This window comes from Pinus tabuliformis, chromosome 9 (genome assembly GCF_031772625.1).
Source record: "Pinus tabuliformis cultivar Carrire ecotype Pingquan chromosome 9, CPIR1, whole genome shotgun sequence".
Taxonomy (NCBI): Eukaryota; Viridiplantae; Streptophyta; class Pinopsida; order Pinales; family Pinaceae; genus Pinus; species Pinus tabuliformis.
In genome coordinates this window covers 1,325,924,352-1,325,942,240 of record NC_142307.1, presented here as the reverse complement: position 1 = coordinate 1,325,942,240, position 17,889 = coordinate 1,325,924,352, and the positions used below count along the sequence as shown (strand labels likewise).

Genomic DNA, 17,889 nt, shown 5'->3' with positions numbered 1-17,889 from the left:
ATATAAGCAGAGCATTCTCCATAGCTTCAAGAAACCCTCGATATCCCACAATGATTAAAAATATGTGCACGATGTCAGTGACATGTATCTGATTTTCAATCTTTAAGTTATAACCATGTGATAGTTTGCAAACTTATGCTTGATGTCAACATTAAATCATGAAAGTTATTTTTACCATATTTACAAAATAAATGCACACGGATCTGTTTCTTATCTACAGCTCCCAAGAAATTCAATTTGTCCTCTTGACCTTTTCCAGGGGAAAAATTAATTGAATATCATGACACATTTAAATCGCAAAGCTATGCATGTCTGCCACAGCTTTGTTAATTTGCAGAAATTCAGACAGCTATGAAGAATGTTTAGGAATCTCCAATTTGCGATACAATGCTCCATATGGAAGAAATGCTTTTTATTTGAAGCGCAATGTTCTTACATCTTCTCTATATGGTCAAGCATCAGGCTTTTTCCAACTTCAGGAAAAACTTTTACAAAATTCAATAAAATACCATATGCTAGATTACAAGAGCCTTTCCAAAAATTCCATTCTCTAATGTCAAATATAGATGGAAGGAGATTGTTTGAAAATTTCAACATTGTATGCTTAGACTACCAATGAATGTGACATTGGGAGCTCAAACTTTCCTTGAACGGGCCTTTTGATCATCTAAAATCAACTGTGGCCACACAATAGAAACATATGGGATCACATTGAAATCTGCTCATCAACTTATTTCAAAAAGTTCATGCTTCCTTTTTTCTTCCTCTACAACCTTAACTCCACCTATCTGATGAAGACTCAAATTTTAGTGGCATTTCATTGTTGAGTGTCCATATATACTCAGCTGTTGTTAGTACTTTAATTCATCCAGTTGAACATATCTCATCTGTAAACAAAGCACAGATATTAGTGAAAAAACTAATTTTATTCTGGGATTACAAAAGATCTATATAACATTAACCTAGTCTGTTACATTACTTCGTCCATGCGAAAATGTCAAGTAGTTCAGAAATTAAGACACACGACCATATATTTATTATGCTTTTATATTCATGTAGAAGACATATTCTGAGAAACAAAACAAGATAAAAAAAATCATAATCTTAAGGGAAAAGCAATTCAATGTGGATTGGAAGGTTTACAAGGCAATGCACCGAGTTGTCAACTCTATTTAGTTCCACGGAACTACATAAAAGAAACTAGAATATGACAATCCCACACATAGATTCCCCAAATTTAGTTTGACAGGGAAGGCTATATGGATATGAAGAGCAAGTGAAATGTTTAAATAGATTGCAAAGGAATCTGTTTGTCTTATCACAATGCTTAGTATTTTAGAAACCTGTATAATCCAAACAAAACTAAAACTGTATGAACAAACTCTAGCATTTTATGAAAAATGAGTGGGAAATTACAAAAGCTACTGTCATATGTCAAAATGGGGTAAGAGGGTCATCCTGAGTATTAAAGTGCAATAATAAAAAATGTATCAATAATCCAAAACAGTGGGGACATTCCTTGAATTGCGCAAAAAATAAAAGCATACTATCAAAGGCCCATAGGGTGTGTTGCCACACAATCTAGCAGACCCCTAAGAGGGGAACCTATGGAACAACTACTAGACAAAGTGACAACAATGGGACAAAGACCCACTGTCACCTCAGTCAATGTCACCTGCTCTTTACGGATTTTCAACGATGGGAGGAGTCCCACTAGGAAGGAAATCACTTGTAATAGTTAGGTCAATGACTAGGTATGAAGTGATTTCAAAGGCCCATTCAAGGACAGACACGATGATGTTTCAATGCTTCAAGGAAGCTAACGACCCTCCAAGAAAGACATAGGATGGAGATCAAGACCTAGGGCTTGATATTTGCAATTGAGATGGATATACCTGACGTCAAGACTCCAAATGTGATATAGGACTTCTCAAGATGCCATGTAAGATGATATGAAACTTCTAATAGGTTTTTCTCTTTACTTGAGAGACCTAGTAAGGGCTTATACTAGGACCTAGGGTTTTTATGGATAACATGAGAAGAAATTCCTCCAAGGTCTTCTCTAGGTCAAGGTAAGAGAGAGGAAAGGGTCTTTTATGATTTATTCCATTGAATACAAGGCTCATATGACCCTCAAGAAGGCCACCTTATCCAAGGAAAACTAACTAGGTTTCCCTTCTAGGGCACACCTAGGGCACACAAATTTATGGAGAAATAACCATGGGAATTCCACCAAAATTTGAGATCCTCTAGAGGAGACACAAAGGAAGAGTTCTATCCAAACAGAATTTGAAAATCCCTCCTCTAAAAGTTTTCCTTGGATGCCTTAGATAGACGCTCAAGGAAAGAGGGGAAGAAATTTTGGAAGAGAGAAAAGAGAGAAAGGAAAGGTTGGTCACCAATTCTCTCGGACTAGTGCCTAATCCATGGGCTATGGAGTCTAAGATGATTCAAAGTTTGCCAAAACTGTCTTCCAGGAGGCTAAAGAATGATGCCCTAGCAACCAATCTTCAACATTTACCTACTCAAGATTTACGGATTTCCATGGAAGAAAAAAAGATCCCATCCACTATGAACATTCCACAAATTAGGGCACAAGAGAATTAACTAGTGGAAACAATATCACACATTAGATATTATTACAAGAGATATCTTCAGCGAAATAGCACTTACAAGATGACAATGAGACATATCTTGTTGAAATGTAACTAATGTCGGTCTTCCTAATTGTACTTGAGTCATGACTTGATGTAATTATTGTACTTATCAAAAGAAAATAAAAGAAAATTTATTTGTAAAAAGAAAATATTATTTTATTGATATAGGTTTCTTGCCCATCATGTTGTGGTCCTAGGCCAAAGCACCCAACGAGTGCTCTAGGGGTCTTGCTGACAAGTCAAAAGGTTAAGGTCATGATGTTCTAGCCCTTGGAGGGCTCATGTAACGAAGAAAGAAAATTATTAATGTAATATGTCATGACTAGAAGCCTCCAAAAGATGAGCCAGCCAGCCCTCTTCAAGTCGGCCTAGAGAGGCCTAATTCACTTTCATGGAGGCCTATAAAAAGGAAGAACCTCACCTCACTTGAAGCACACATCGACCATCAAGTTATCTCTGATCCTTACAAAGAAAAGAGAAGGTTTGATCCAGCAAAATTGTGTGGGAAAAGGAACGAATTCTTGGGAGGCCATCAAATCTGTGGAAGGAAGCAAGATCTGTGTTTTGCAGCTCACACATGCGAATCTGTTGGAGGAACTAGGGTTTCCTCAGTCATCATTTTGCAGAGAATTGGTTTGAGGTTTTGGTTGGCTCATCACTTGGAGGTTTGGTCAAGGTCAAGGTCAAGGCTTTGGAAGTCTTCATTGAACAGATTCTATAAGAGATTTTGTGGGTTTTCCTCTCTAGGAGAGGTTTTGGCCATGGCTTGCTGCCTACATCTGGTGTTCTTGTGTTTACACTATGTTCTTCTTTTGGCATTTGTCTTGATGATAAAACAGAACTAAATAATAATGCTAATACTCTAATTTAACTCACAAGAAAATGTCAAGAATTGCAGAGAAATCAATTAATAAATTCTATAACTGTTTTCCCTAGATTTCTCAACATCGTATCAGAGCTAAGGCTTTGAACAGTGGGCAGAGAGAAGATAAGTTTGGCATTAATTGTATCTCAAGAAAATCAAGTTCCCTAGACCAAATTTATGGAGGCAAGAAGAAGAAATTATGGGCAGTCTTTCAAGCCCTAATTGCAGAAATCAAGCCACAGGGCTAGGGTATCTTAGCTCTGTTTCAAGAGTCCGAATTAATAAGGGAACACCCCTTTTAAGACCACACTCTCCAGAAAACAGAAGGAAGATTTCTGGGCATGCCTATTAGCCCTAATCTTTGTCACAAGTCCACAAAACTACTTCATCAGAACAAGGACATGTAAAGGTTATTTGTGAAGGTCAAGACCATTATCAAGCAGCCTTAAGGAAGCTGCATTCTCTGGTATATGAGCGAAGGTCCTAGGTCAAAGCACCCATTGAGTGCTCTAGGGGTCTTGTTGACAAGTCAAAAGGTTAAGGTCATGATGTTCTAGCCCTTGGAGGGCTCATGTAATGAAGAAAGAAATTATTAATGTAATGTCATGTCTAGAAGCCTCCAAATGATGAATCGGCCAACCCTCTTCAAGTCGGCCCAGAGAGGCCTAATTCGCTCTCATGGAGGCCTATAAAAAAGAAGAACCTCACCTCATTTGAAGCACACATCGAACATCAAGTTATCTTTGATCTTAATGAAGAAAAGAGAAGGTTTGATCTAGCGAAATTGTGTGGGAAAAGGAACAATTTCTTGGGAGACCAGCGAATCTGTGGAAGGAAGCAAGATCTATGTTTTGCAGCTCACACATGTGAATTTGCTGGAGGAACTAGGGTTTCCTCAGTCATCATTTTGAAGAGAATTGGTTTGAGGTTTTGGCTGGCTCATCACTTGGAGGTTTGGTCAAGGTCAAGGTCAAGGTATTGGAAGTCTTCATTGAATAGATTCTATAAGAAGAGATTTTGTGGGTTTTTCTCTCTAGGAAAGGTTTTGGCCCTGGCTTGCTGCCTACATTTGGTGTTCTTGTGTTTGCACTATGATCTTCTTTTGGCATTTGTCTTGATGATAAAACAAAACTAAATAATAATGCTAATACTCTAAGTTAACTCACAAGAAAATGTCAAGAATTGCAGAGAAATCAAATAATAAATTCTATAACTGTTTGCCCTAGATTTCTCAACATGGTATCAAAGGTAAGGCTTTGAACAGTGGGTAGAAAGAAGATTAGTTTGGAATTAATTGTAGCTCAAAAAAATAGAGTTCCCTAGACCGAATTTATGAAGGCAAGAAGAAGAAATTCTGGGCAGTCTTTCAAGCCCTAATTGCAGAAATCAAGCCGCAGATCTTATCAAGGGTAGCTAGGGTATCTTAGCTCTGTTTCAAGAGTCGGAATTAATAAGGGAGCACCGCTTTTAAGACTGCACTCTCTAGCAAACAGAACGAAGATTTCTGGGCATGCCTATTAGCCCTAATCTTTGTCACAAGGCAGCAGAACTACTTCATCAGAACAAGGACATGTTAAGGTTATTTGTGAGCGTCAAGTCCATTATCAAGCAAGCTTAAGGAAGCCACATTCTCTGGTATATGAGTGAAGGTCAGAAGTATCTCCACAAGGTCTACGGAATCCTCCAAATTTATCTCTGGTATGTGTAATTTATATCTGTTGCAAATTGTTCTGGGTAATGGAAGGCATCAAAAGGCCATCTATTATCTTATTCTGACAGTCTTAGAAGAGGAAGCAAACCCTCAATCAAAAATCAAAGTTTCTATGATACTAATGTTGCAAATCGGAAGCCCTAGGAAAAGCATCACTCTTCTCCTATGACAATAATTGATCAATTTTTTGAGCATAAGTCCTATCTCTCACCTATGTCATAAGTACCAAAGGTCTGGAGCTAGGAAAAGAAAGATCCAATCTCTACTCATTCAAGATTCTGAGCATTTCAGTGGAAAGTCAAGTTTTGAAGATCGAATCAGAAAATCAAATTAGAGGCTACAGTCATCATATAGGTAGGGAGCCGAGATCTCCTTCTAATTGATTACAAGTATAGTCCTGTAAGGAGACCTAGATCGAGCTGTTCCAGGCATATTCACCATTGCTCAGAGTTTGCTGACATGAATAGATATAAGTATGAATGATCTGTACAGACAACAGTAATAATGTTGGCACATATATATAGATACAGTTGGATTTCACTCAAAATCAGTAAGCCAACCTGTGTTAACATTGATCAAGTTGTGTTACTATGATATTATCGGAAATCTTGTATTGGAATCATGTTTAATGGCACTCATTGATAAGCCCTAATTCAAGGGTCCAACAATTTATAAGGGAAGCCACAGGCAGTAGGTGAGGTCACATTATTGACAGTGACATCATAAGTATAAGATACTTTTGAGAAATTGTTGACAAGCATTGCAAGACCTTTGGAATATTGCTACACCTATATCTGTCAGTCCAATGTGATCTGTGCAAAATGGTTAGTAGAGAAGCAAAAGGGTTATAGACTTTGAAGAGATGTCAGACAGTAGTAAGGTCATATCATTGTGACAGTGATCAGTAATTCTGTGTAAATCAATGAAAAGTTGTCACACCTGTTGCAAGCAGTTCTGTGGACCTGTGCAAAGGAACAACAGTCTATTAACATAGATGAAAATTTGTAGTCCAAGAAGCTGTATGTAGGGTCACAATTTTGTGATGGAAGGAAATTTGTTCCATCATGGGAAAGGGATATCGTTGCTTACAACAAAGAAGTCTCGTTGACTGACATCCTGGAAACTTCAAGAAATTCTTGAGTAAATGGTATAATGTTGGAGACAACTCTCTAAGATTTGTGCATCACTGATAAACAAGCAGAATAACTGTAGTGTGTTGGAGCAGGAAAGGATAAAGTAAAAAGAAAGAAGGATATCTTGAGTTGATGCACACTCTGAAGGAAAAACAAAAAAGAAACCAAGGCATCCAAAAGTGCAGGCCACTTTAGGTATGTAATCATGAGGTATGTATGACATATTTATTGTTAGGGTCCAACATGAATTGTAGTAGGGTTTGTTAAACTTGAGTAAAACCCTAGTCATCTAGAAACCCTAACCCTGCTCTCTCATAGAAACCCTAATCCTTGGTATTTAAGGTTTGTATGCAATCTAGGGCTCCTGTCTAGTAGGCATGGATAAGGTTGGAACCCTTGGTCTAGGGATGGCACTTGAAAATCCTAGAGGTACAACCTTTAAGTCTCATGGTAACCTTAGATTGACAGATCATGCTTTTGTTACTATATACTTTGCTTGGTGGTACTTGTCAATGAATGCTGCAGGTACAGGAAGTAAAGGAAGGAGAATGGGCAGATCCTCTGTTTTGGCAAGCATGATGGAAGGAGGGAACTGTAAGGACCCTTGGATCCTTGGGCACTATGATAGATTCATAATATAATTGTGCAACTATGGATGCCTGGTAAAGTTAAAGACAACATACGGAAGAATTCATGAATCTGATATAGCAGACAACGAGCCGATATGAAGATTTTGCTGCAAGCAAGGATCATTTATGGATCCTCCTTTGTGATAACGAGTTCTTCACCTTGGAAAGAATAACTATGATGATATCACTATTTTTGGAGCAAGCCTCTTAAGATAAGCTTGCTGGTTCAGTGCAGCACAATGGACCTCATCCTGGAAATGAGGAACAGGGCTAGATCACTGGCTGAGATATGTTCCGCTAAAGACTCTGATGGAGATTGAAGTTGATGAACACATGACATGCTGTTAAGTTTTGCATGATCATATGAAGAAAATTCACTTCAAGAAGAATTAGATATGGCATCTCCCTGAAGAAGGTATGAAGACTCGGATATGTATATTGAAGAAGGAAAAGCTTGGAATGAATATCTTGGAGATGGATTCATATAGTATGCGAAAGGATGTTGATATTGCAAAAGAATAGATGTCATGACAAAGGGCCATCATAAAAAGGTAACTTTGATTTGATATTCATTTTGATATTTGAAATCATCTGGATGGGTTGAAAACAGGGTTACTAGAAGAAGGTTGTAGAAAATCACCTACAACTCTTACTCATGTAATTGGATGGAAGATCCTGAAAGCAGCATGACTTGGAAAAAGGTAGTTGTTTGAAGGATAGCCAGATGTGGACTAGAAGATCACTTTCTAATGAAGAGAAGGACAACATGACTATTCGTTCAATCCTATGCTTCATTGAAGAAAAAGTGATGTAGAAGATGGCCCATGCCCTACGAAGAAGTTATGAAGAAGAAGGCTCCTTGACAAAGAAGTTGAAGTTCACTGATGACATGATGAAGAAGAAAGAGGAGCCCTACAAGCAGCTGAGAGTACTATGATCTCCACCAAAGAAGCAGTTAGCTGCTGTTGAAAACAAGACCCTAGTTAAGATGGAGCTTGGGAAAGTCCTGTGGTAAGAAGGAGCTTGGGAAAGTCCCGTGGTAGAGGGAGCTTGAGTATATTCCTTGTATAGGAATGATTAGATCCTCCCTGGTTGAGAGGGATGTTGAAATATGTAACTAGGTTCGGTCTTCATAATGACATGTGTAATCATGATTTTATGTAATTAATGTAAAGAAGAAAAATAAAATTATTTCTGTTATGCTTGAGACATGGGTTTCATGCTCAAGGAATTTTATTTTATAGATGAAGCTCCCATTGTGAGCTATTAGGTTTGGTCATTAAGTCATAAAGTCAATTGAGTCAATGTCATGTATTGAAGACCCATTTGGGCATGTTACATATTGTAAAAGAGAATTTGTTTGAGTCATAAACCCTCCAAGACCTTGTCACAAACACTCATTCAAGTCAGCCTTCCAAAGGAGTTTGAGATAATTCTAGGAGATGTCGGCCTAGACACTAGCACAAGACGACTTATTTTCATGGGCAGACTACTATATAATGGAGGACTCTGCCTCACTTGAAGAGCATCCATTCAAGCATCTGAAATAGAAGATCAAGTGCAAGAAACACAAGAAGAGAAGCCTCTCATCAAGCGAAAAAGGGAGAAGAAGGAGCATAAATGATTTTGATATGTTTTGGGGCAAATACCTCTCACACTACTAAGAGGATTAGTACTATTTGCTGCAGAAGAAGTCTAGTTATTACAGTCAACTTAGAAGGCCTAATTAAGGAAGAAATCTAGTCTCCAATCAGGCTAAATTGTAAAAGAAAAGGGCTCTATCCAAGCGAGAAGGGATAAAATCATTGTTTGTCCCTCACACGTGCTGCAACTAGGGTTTCTGAAGAAGCTGGGAATTGCAAGCCTGTAATAATACGCCAAAATCCAAAGAGAAGCCGAAATCCATGGTGGAACAATTAGTTTGACAGTTGACTAGCATAGACTCAAGCAAGAGATTTGTTTCAAGGAAACCTTGTGACTTGGTCTTGGAGAGGTTAGTAGGTCAAGGGTCCTGGTCTTAGAATTCATCACTTGAAGATTCTATAAGAAGAAGAATTCATTTGGGTTTTCCTCTCAAGTTGGAGAGGTTTTGGCCCTGGATGATCACCTACATCTTGTGTCCCTTGTCTCATTGTTGTTTATATTTTGATAACTATTTGATGAAGACAATACTATAATAATCAAAGCTAAAGAAGAGTCTAATCAAAAGAAGTAAAAAGTATCCACAAGTTGTTATCATTTCTAGAGAAATCACCTCTTTTCTCTGCCCCAGATTTCTCAACATCGTATCGGAGCTAAGGTGACAAGTTAGGAAAGGGCAACTCCATAAGGGACACTCAAGCACTCAAAGACCAAAGTTCTAGAATCAAGGGCATTAAGGACATCAAAGAATCAAGAAGATCCTCTCATATCCAAGAAGACAAGGGCTACATCATCATCTTGAAGAAAAGTTTCAAAATCCTAGATTGATCAAAGGATCCTAGATCGATCAAAGGAGATGTCTACACTAGAAGCATGCATGGGATCCTCACTCATCACATCACCACAAAGGAAGGAGACCACAAAAGAATATTATCTCTACTCAAATAAAAAGATCGAAGCATTTCATCCAAGGGAAGCAAGATCAAGGACGTTATCATCATCATCAAAAGATCTAAGGTGATCTCCCTCTCTTTCGAGTCAAGTATCACTTTTGAAGAAAACCATCTTCATCAAGGAGAAGTTTTTTGTTACCTACATCATCATAAAAATCGAGAAAGAAACAGGTTAAAGGAGCTTCTTCACAAGTAAGTATATCTATGTCTACATCTGAATCTATCAAAATGTCTTTTTGCAAGGAAAGCAAGAAACTGGTTGGGGCTTCAAATTTTCTTGCATGGAAGAAAAGGACAGATCTAAACCTCATAGAAAATGAGGTCATGGAACATGTTAAGGGCGCAATCACCAAACCTCCAAAGGAAGATGCTCAAGCACTTGTAAGATATATGAAAGGGGAAGTAAGGGCTCAAAGGATTCTCATAGAATCCATCAAGGATCCCCTCATTCCCTATGTATCTAAACTTGAAACATCAAAATAAATATATGACAAACTTGTAGATTTGTTTTCTATAAGCACGGCAGGAGAAGTAATCTCATTAAGACAAAAACTCTACAAGATGAAGATATCAAAAGAAGAAGGAATGGCCTCATACTTTATGAGGATATCTAAAATAAGGGACCACCTACAAGATCTAGGAAATAATGTCTGACAAAGAGATGACTACAATAGTACTAAATGCACTACCAAAGGAATGGGGTAACTTTACATCAAGCATTTATGGGAAGAAGGAAGATACTCCATTTAAAGATCTATGGTCACTATGTAAAATTGAAGAAACCAGTTTGAAGGCAAAATCTGATGTAGGATCATGTAATGTTCCTAAATAGGAATGTAAGTGATATACAAAGCATTCAAATAATCCAACAATCAGAAAAACGAAATATACATTAAGCACCCATGGATACAATGGAAATAGAGAACTGCTGAGCCATTTTATTACTTCTTCAGGAGCAAATACAATAGTAAAATAGAATTGTGCACCTGGGCTTGTCTCAATGGACAAGCATGACAAAACCTAGGTGAGAAAATGTTGAACTGAAGGCTGCTACAACTGCTGCACCAAACTGAACTGCACTGCCCCAAAAAACTACTTTGTCTGCTGACTTCGAAGGGCTGGAATCACTACTTCCCGCGCTCAGAAAATTATGAGATTTCAACTCCTTTCTCCTTGGCCTAAACCTAGAAAAACCCACGAAGGAATTGGCCAAATGTTGAACTCGGAATTTTGGCCCAAATTCCGCTTAGCTCCTCTAGACGCTGGCTGAGTTGAAACCCTTGTTTGACCCCTTAGATCTACCGAGAAAATTCTATAAATTTAGGAGTGTGATCCTTCCCCAAAACCTAGAAAAACCCAGAAAGGGTTTCCCTTGGTTCCAACCTTAAAAAATTGACCCTTCATAGCTTGGCCCTCCTCTAATTTCGAATTATGTTGCTGTCACTGATCCTGTCAATCTCTGCTCTCCCAACTCCAACAATCTTCCTCAAATGGCCCTCCAAGTGATCTCCTACTTCTCCCAACCAACTTTGGCTCTACAATTCCTTCCTCCAACTCCCATGTAAGCCTAGTGATGGCTCTTTGCGCAGGCCCATGTAACTGTAAATCGGATTGCTGGTATGCTGGCTTTGCTAGCTCCAAACTCGCAAGAAAGGTTGGCCCTTTGCTGCTCTCCCAATCCTCTAACTCTCTCGGCAAATGCTTGATCACTGATAGCTCCAAACTCCCCTTGCGTATTCTCCAGCTAACCAGAAATACGCACTCCCTGTTGTGGCTGAATGGTAGTGCTGTAACACACTCCCGAAACTCCTGAAATACTTATGGAACCACCTCTCTAGGGTGGGCACAGATGGTTCCCCAAAGTAGAGGTTGAATCTCCCACTTGAGAGATTCGTGGCTAAACAGTCGGTTGACTCAGCTAAATAGCAGAGTGAACAATCAAGTAATTTTGATTGCAAGGTGTAAGAATGAATCCAAAATGAGAGTTTCTCCCTCCTTATAACTCCTTGGGCCTCCCTAGCCTCATGTGGGCCCCTCCATCCACCTATTCGACTTTCCCTCCAAGCTATTCGAATGGGCCAATTCGAACTCCCATGTGGGTGGCCCCCACATTCCACTAGCAACCAAATAAAGTCAAATTGCCTCCTAAGTCCCTAAGTCGAAAATGATGGGTTCTCTTCCTTAGCCAAAATTGTGCAAAATTGTGTAGCAGCACCCTATTACAAATGTGTTTGAGAAGGGACATGATAGTCCTCCCCTCCCAAATGTTGCTTTCCCTCAAGCAACCTCACAGCTGGGTGCTCCAAAATGTGCTCACCCTCCCAGGTGGCATCCTCATCCGGCAAGCTCTTCCAATGCACCAAAAATCGCTTGTCCTCAAGCAATGCCTGAGCAAGCAACCTCTCTAATTGTTTCTCCCCACTGTCACTGCAAAATGTGCCAGGGTCCCAGATGTGCCATTGGATCGTGCCTGACCTCTGCACTGTCCTGATATGGAAGAATCCTTCAATACCAGGATCCTAGGCAATCCTATCCAACATGAAGCTCCCCTCGCTCCACTCACTATCCTGCCCAGTGAAAGTACCAGAAATCCCCTACTCCATCAGTGACTCGCTAAAGTCGAATGGAAGATCTGTATGATCTCCCCCAGCAGTAGTCGGTGCACCCCTAAAGGTTATTGAGCTATGAAGAGCTGTGAGGCCCCAATTCCTTGCTAGTCCCAGAGTGGTGCCACCATGCTGACGTTGCGCTACTCTAACTATGTCATACTCCCCATTGTGTGCAGTCAGTATCCTCCTCTCCTAGAACTCGATGGTGGAACACTAAAAGAGGCGAAACACATCTTGCCTGGGCATCTCCATGGCGCCCAGGCCTACCCATCCAAATCTAACTCCGAACTCGTGCAGCAACAGAGAATGTCTGCCTCCCCATATGATGAAACCCTCTGTGAACCCCCATGTGTCATCCCAAGAGCGAACTATATCACTCTCTGCCACGACTCTGCTCATCACGAGTGATCTATCGATCAACTAAATCCCTACATCCCATAGCCTAAGTAACCGGATTCGTTATATAGGGGCCACGTGTTCGAATCCGGCGTGTCAGACATGATTCGCCCAAAAAACGTGTCCAAAAGACATGACACGTCGAATCTTATAAGGACACGTCGAATACCAAGCGTGTCATGAAATTCACCAGCGTGTCCCGATTTTTGACAGTGTGTACAGGATTCGTTTGGCAGAAAAGTGACCTGTGTTTGTCTGGACCATCTTTTGGAAGATATTTGCTGGTTGCATTCCCTTTATTTCTAGCAAGATATAGTGTAACACGGTTAGATGTATACTGGAAATCCTAAATGTATAGTGGAAGTTGGATTTGAGTAAATATTCAGGATGTACTTATTAAGGTTTTGTTCATGATGATGTCAATCAAGTAAGTTATTTGAACGAGAAGTTTTGATTGAGGAATCTTTCAACTATAGGATCACAAGATAGCCGTTTTATTTGTAAGTCATTAATGGTGGTTTCTATTTTTCCTTTTCTACAAGTATCATCCAGATTTTCAATAGAATGTTTCACATTCTCTTTGATTGGACTTGGTTTTCTTGTTTCCATATCTTTTCTGGGCGCAACTATGCACAAAGTTGCAGCGTGTGTATGGTTTACAACTTTTATGTGAAATAACATGCTATTGAGGCTTGCCCCACATTGCAAAATCTAGGGTAATTTAAATCCTTTTATCCCAGGTCATTGATTAGAAACATAAACAAAATCGACCTAATGCCTCCACAATCACATTCTGCTCCGGCATATATTGTGAATTTCCACTTGATACCATGCTCTCTGCAAAATGAGTCAATCTCATTAGTGCTGTACTCTCCACCAATATTAGATTTCAATGCCTTGAGATATTTATCACTTTGCTTTAAACATAAATGTGTTGTCAGTGTGTTTATCTTACTATCTTGTAGTTGTAAGTTGTCTTTCAGTTATGAATTATGAATCATGATTTATGTGACCAGTACCACTGACATGTATTTGAATTTTGTATGTACTATGCATGCTATAGATGAAGATCTATGTTTGAAATCAATAAATTTGTATCATTAATTAAAATTTGTGTAAGAAATATCTCATTTTTAATATCTATATATCTATATATATTTTTAATAAAATAATATATAATGAATCCTACGTACCCTGTTCCAGGGGGTCAACGTGTCTGAATCCGACACCACAAATCCCGAATCCCCATGTCAGGTGACTTAGCCCATAGCCAGACCTACTGTAGCATAGCCCTATCAACCGATGGAATCCCTCTGGCCCTCGTCTCTAGTCCCTACATGTGATCACTATATAGGCTCCATATATCATGGGCTAATATGATGCATGCTAATCTGCCATGTGCCTGCCACTATGTAGTACCGATGATCGCTAGAAGCCACGTGTGCCAAAGAGCTACCCCCTGAATGCAACCAAAAGATGGGTATCCGATACTCGTAATCGACTCAGGGTATGTGGATCCCTCTTGTCCCTGCCAACCATCTCCCTTGGGTCTGCCATCCACCCTCTTGATAATGTGCCAATATAAGGTTTGGAGCCTGGATACATATTGGGAAATTACCTCAATCGTCACTGCTATCCTTTGTTCATGCTCAGTGCCGACATGCCTTGAGAAAAGAGTGACACATGTCTCCCTTGGGACTAGATCCCTAGACGTAAGCTCGGTGATGAATGATATGCCACCCCTACAGGTGATCACCTCATCCCCCAACTTGTCGCTGTCAACTGATGCACCAACCCAATGCCACTGCTGAAAAGTCTCCCCCCTAGTGCGTTGAGTCTCACCCAAATATCTCAGGTGAGCTCCTTGTCCTCCATGGCTCATGCCCAAAATGGAGAAATTCGACAGCAAAATCGACTGCCCCTGTGAGGGATGTAGAAGAGGGTTAGGCGTGTGAGTCCCTGCGGATACCATCAAGTATCGCTCATTTGTGTCCCCGTCGATCCTGGGTGAACTACGCCCAAAGGTATGCCTGGTGTTTCCATCCAAGGGTCTCCTTGGAGGAAACACTCCATGACCTCGTTGTGCAACACTATACACCCTTGCATGCCACTGATCATCCCAATACTCCTGGACATGCCATTGTACACCATGGCCTACCCCTGTACACCACTGGATACCCTCGGCTACGACTATGCCATCCTGTACTGGCCTGGGTCCCTCATGTGCAACTCCGTCATAGATCTGGAGGCCTCTGTACCCATCGGCTCCTCAACAACAGTGGAGCTGTCTTCTGGCACCTCACCAACCTATGGTGCATTGTTATCACCTGAGAACTCGATCACAACCCCGAATACCTCATCAATGGATGACACCTCATCAATGGGTGTATGCTCAACTATCTCTTTGCCAACCATGGCCCCTTCAACTACTCTTTCATCTTTTTTCTTAATACTTCTCATCATCCCTGCAAAATCCCACTAAATCTCCATTGGTTTGTGCATACCCCTTAGTTCACAAAATTCCCAAAAAGAGAGGGACGCCTGAATTCCATGACCCAATGATTGGTATGCCCTCCAGTTTTCCCCCAATAACTCCACATTAGTTGCAATCATGTCCGGATTCCCAACTGAGGAATGAATCAATTTCTTCCCCACATCAATCATCATTTGTTGTATCCTCACCACCTCATTCCAAGTGACTACCATGTTGTTTGATTCTAATATTTCCCACGGGCTGAGCCAAGATTATGGCTCTGATACCACTGTAATGTTCCTAAACAGGAATGTCAGTGATATACAAAGCATGCAAACAACTCAACAATCAGAAAAACGAAATATACATTAAGCACTCATGGAAACAATAGAAATAGAGAACTGTTGAGCCATTTTATTACTTTTTCAAGGGCAAACACAATAGCAAAATAGAATGGTGCACCTGGGCTTGTCTCAATAGACAAGCATCACAAAAACTAGGTGAGAAAATGTTGAATTGAAGGCTGCTACAACTGCTGCACCAAACTGAACTGCGCTGCCCCAAAAAACTACTATGTCTGCTGACTTCGAAGAGCTGGAATCACTGCTTCTCGTGCTCAAAAAATTATGAGATTTCAGCTCCTTGCTCCTTGGCCTAAACCCAGAAAAACCCACGAAGGAATTGGTCAAATGTTGAACTCGGAATTTTGGCCCAAATTCCCCTTAGGTCCTCTACACGCTGGCTGAGTTGAGACCCTTGTTTGACCCCTTAAATCTACCCAGAAAATTCTATAAATTTAGCAGTGTGATCCTTGCCCAAATCTCAGAAAAACCCAGAAAGGGTTTCCCTTGGTTCTAACCTTCAAAAATTGACCCTTCATATGGCCCTCCAAGTGATCTCCTACTTCTCCCAGCCAGCTCCAGCTCTACAATTCCTTCCTCCAACTTCCATGTGAGCCTAGTGATGGCTCTCTGCGTAGGCCCAGGTAACTGTAAATCAGACTGCTAGGATGCTGGCTCCAAACTCGCTAGAAAGACTGGCCCTTTGCTACTCTCCCAATCCTCTACTCTCTCGGCAAATGCTTGATCATTGATAGCTCCAAACTCCCCTCGTGTATTCTCCAACTAGCCAGAAATACGCATGCCCTGTTGTGGCTGAATGGTATGTTAAAATTTGGGTACCAGAGGACAAGTGGTTCCCTAAGGCTTTGATCTTTGGCCTAGGGAAAAGTGTTCAAATTTATTTGTACTTTTCTCCTAAAGTGACTTTATAAGTGGTAAAGTTACAGTCTAATTTAAAAGTGATTTTATAAGTGTTAAAGTTATATTCTAATTTAAAAGTGACTTTATAATTGGTAAAGTTATATTCTAATTTAAAGGTGACTTTATTAAAGTCAATAAAGAATTAGAAAGTGAAAAAGTGACTATGGAAATAAAAGGCTAAGTGGGTCTTTATTTAAGTGGGTGAGTTAAAAAATAGAAAGTGAGAATTAAATGCACATTTATTCTCATACCTAGATCTAAATGAATCTCAACCATTAGATCTTAGGGCAACCCAAGAGGTCATTTAGAGAGTAAAAGGAGAAGAGGACGAAAAGATCATTCATTTTTTCATAAGCATTTGAGAGAAAAAGAAGAGAAAGCAAAGAGAAAAATTTTGAGCAGTGAGGAAGTGAAGTAGAGCAGTAAAAAGACATTTCAGCGAATCTGGGCAGCAACATTTATTGGCATGCATCCCAAGGCAAAACCATACAGCAGGAGAAAGGCATAGAAATCGAGGAAGCGGGACAACACAAAAATCGAGGAAGAGGGGCAACAACAAGGGCACGATTTTCGAGGCAACTATACCGCTGAAATCCATACAGTGCGTACAACAAGTTCCGGGCATCTTTTTTTGAGGCAGGCCGTACAACATTTAATGTTGTTTTATTGTTGGAAAATTTTCTATTTTGGCTGTTTGTTGATTGGCACAATTTTTGATGCGAAGTTCAAGCACGAAAATTGAGATAAGTTGTAAATTGTGGTTGCTGGAATTTTTACTGTGTATTTCAGTCCCCGTAAAAGCATTTTCAGAAATAAAGAAGAGCTCTCAAATTGGTTTTCCCCAAGGGTTGTAGGGGGTTTTTCCAGGGTCACATTGACCAAAAATCACTATGTTATTTTCTATGTGTGGCTGTCATAATTTTTCTGTGTTTTATTTTTGCAATTTCAGCAGTTGTGAAATCTCTAAATTTGTGTTTTCAAAAAAATATAGTCATTTCTAGATTTTAGAATTTTTATCATGCTTAGATTTAAAACTAAAAGCATGGAGTGATAAGGAAAACTGATAATCGGAGTGGGGTTTGAAATCAATGTTGCGAACATTGGCATCATGACAAAATTGGCAAGGGTCCGGAAAACCAAAAAATCGTAAAAATTGGGAAAATATCGGTAAAAAATCGGCAAAATTAAGATTCCATAAAAATATCTTTAAAAATCGGCTAGGCCAAAAAATCACGATTTTGAGATAAAATCAAGATGTTATCGAGATGTTCGCAACACTGGTTGAAATTTCTTCATGGTAGTGTTGTAACACACTCCCGGAACTCTTGAAATACTTATGGAACTACCTCTCTAGGGCGGGCACGAATGGTCCCCCGAAGTAGAGGTTGAATCTCCCGCTTGAGAGATTCGTGGCTAAACAACCGGTTGACTCAACTAAACAACAGAGTAAATAATCAAGTAATTTTGATTGCAAGGTGTAAGAATGAATCCAAAATGAGAGTTGCTCCCTCCTTATAACTCCTTGGGCCTCCCTAGCCTCATGTGGGCCCCTCCATCCAC

At 39.9% G+C, this 17,889-nt stretch overlaps 1 protein-coding gene across 4 annotated transcripts in view; it reads right to left on the bottom strand.

Annotated features, from left to right (window-relative positions):
- Nucleotides 1-395: 395 nt before the first annotated feature.
- LOC149153413 (hydroxyproline O-galactosyltransferase HPGT3-like) overlaps nucleotides 396-17,889 on the bottom strand; it is a 248,362-nt gene continuing 230,868 nt past the window's right edge. For all 4 annotated transcript variants that reach the window (XM_089439496.1, XM_089439497.1, XM_089439495.1 and 1 more), the window contains one exon: nucleotides 396-887. In XM_089439496.1, coding sequence (XP_089295622.1) covers nucleotides 865-887 — 23 coding nt within the window. In that variant the 3' untranslated portion in view covers nucleotides 396-864. The remainder of the gene's footprint in view (nucleotides 888-17,889) is intronic.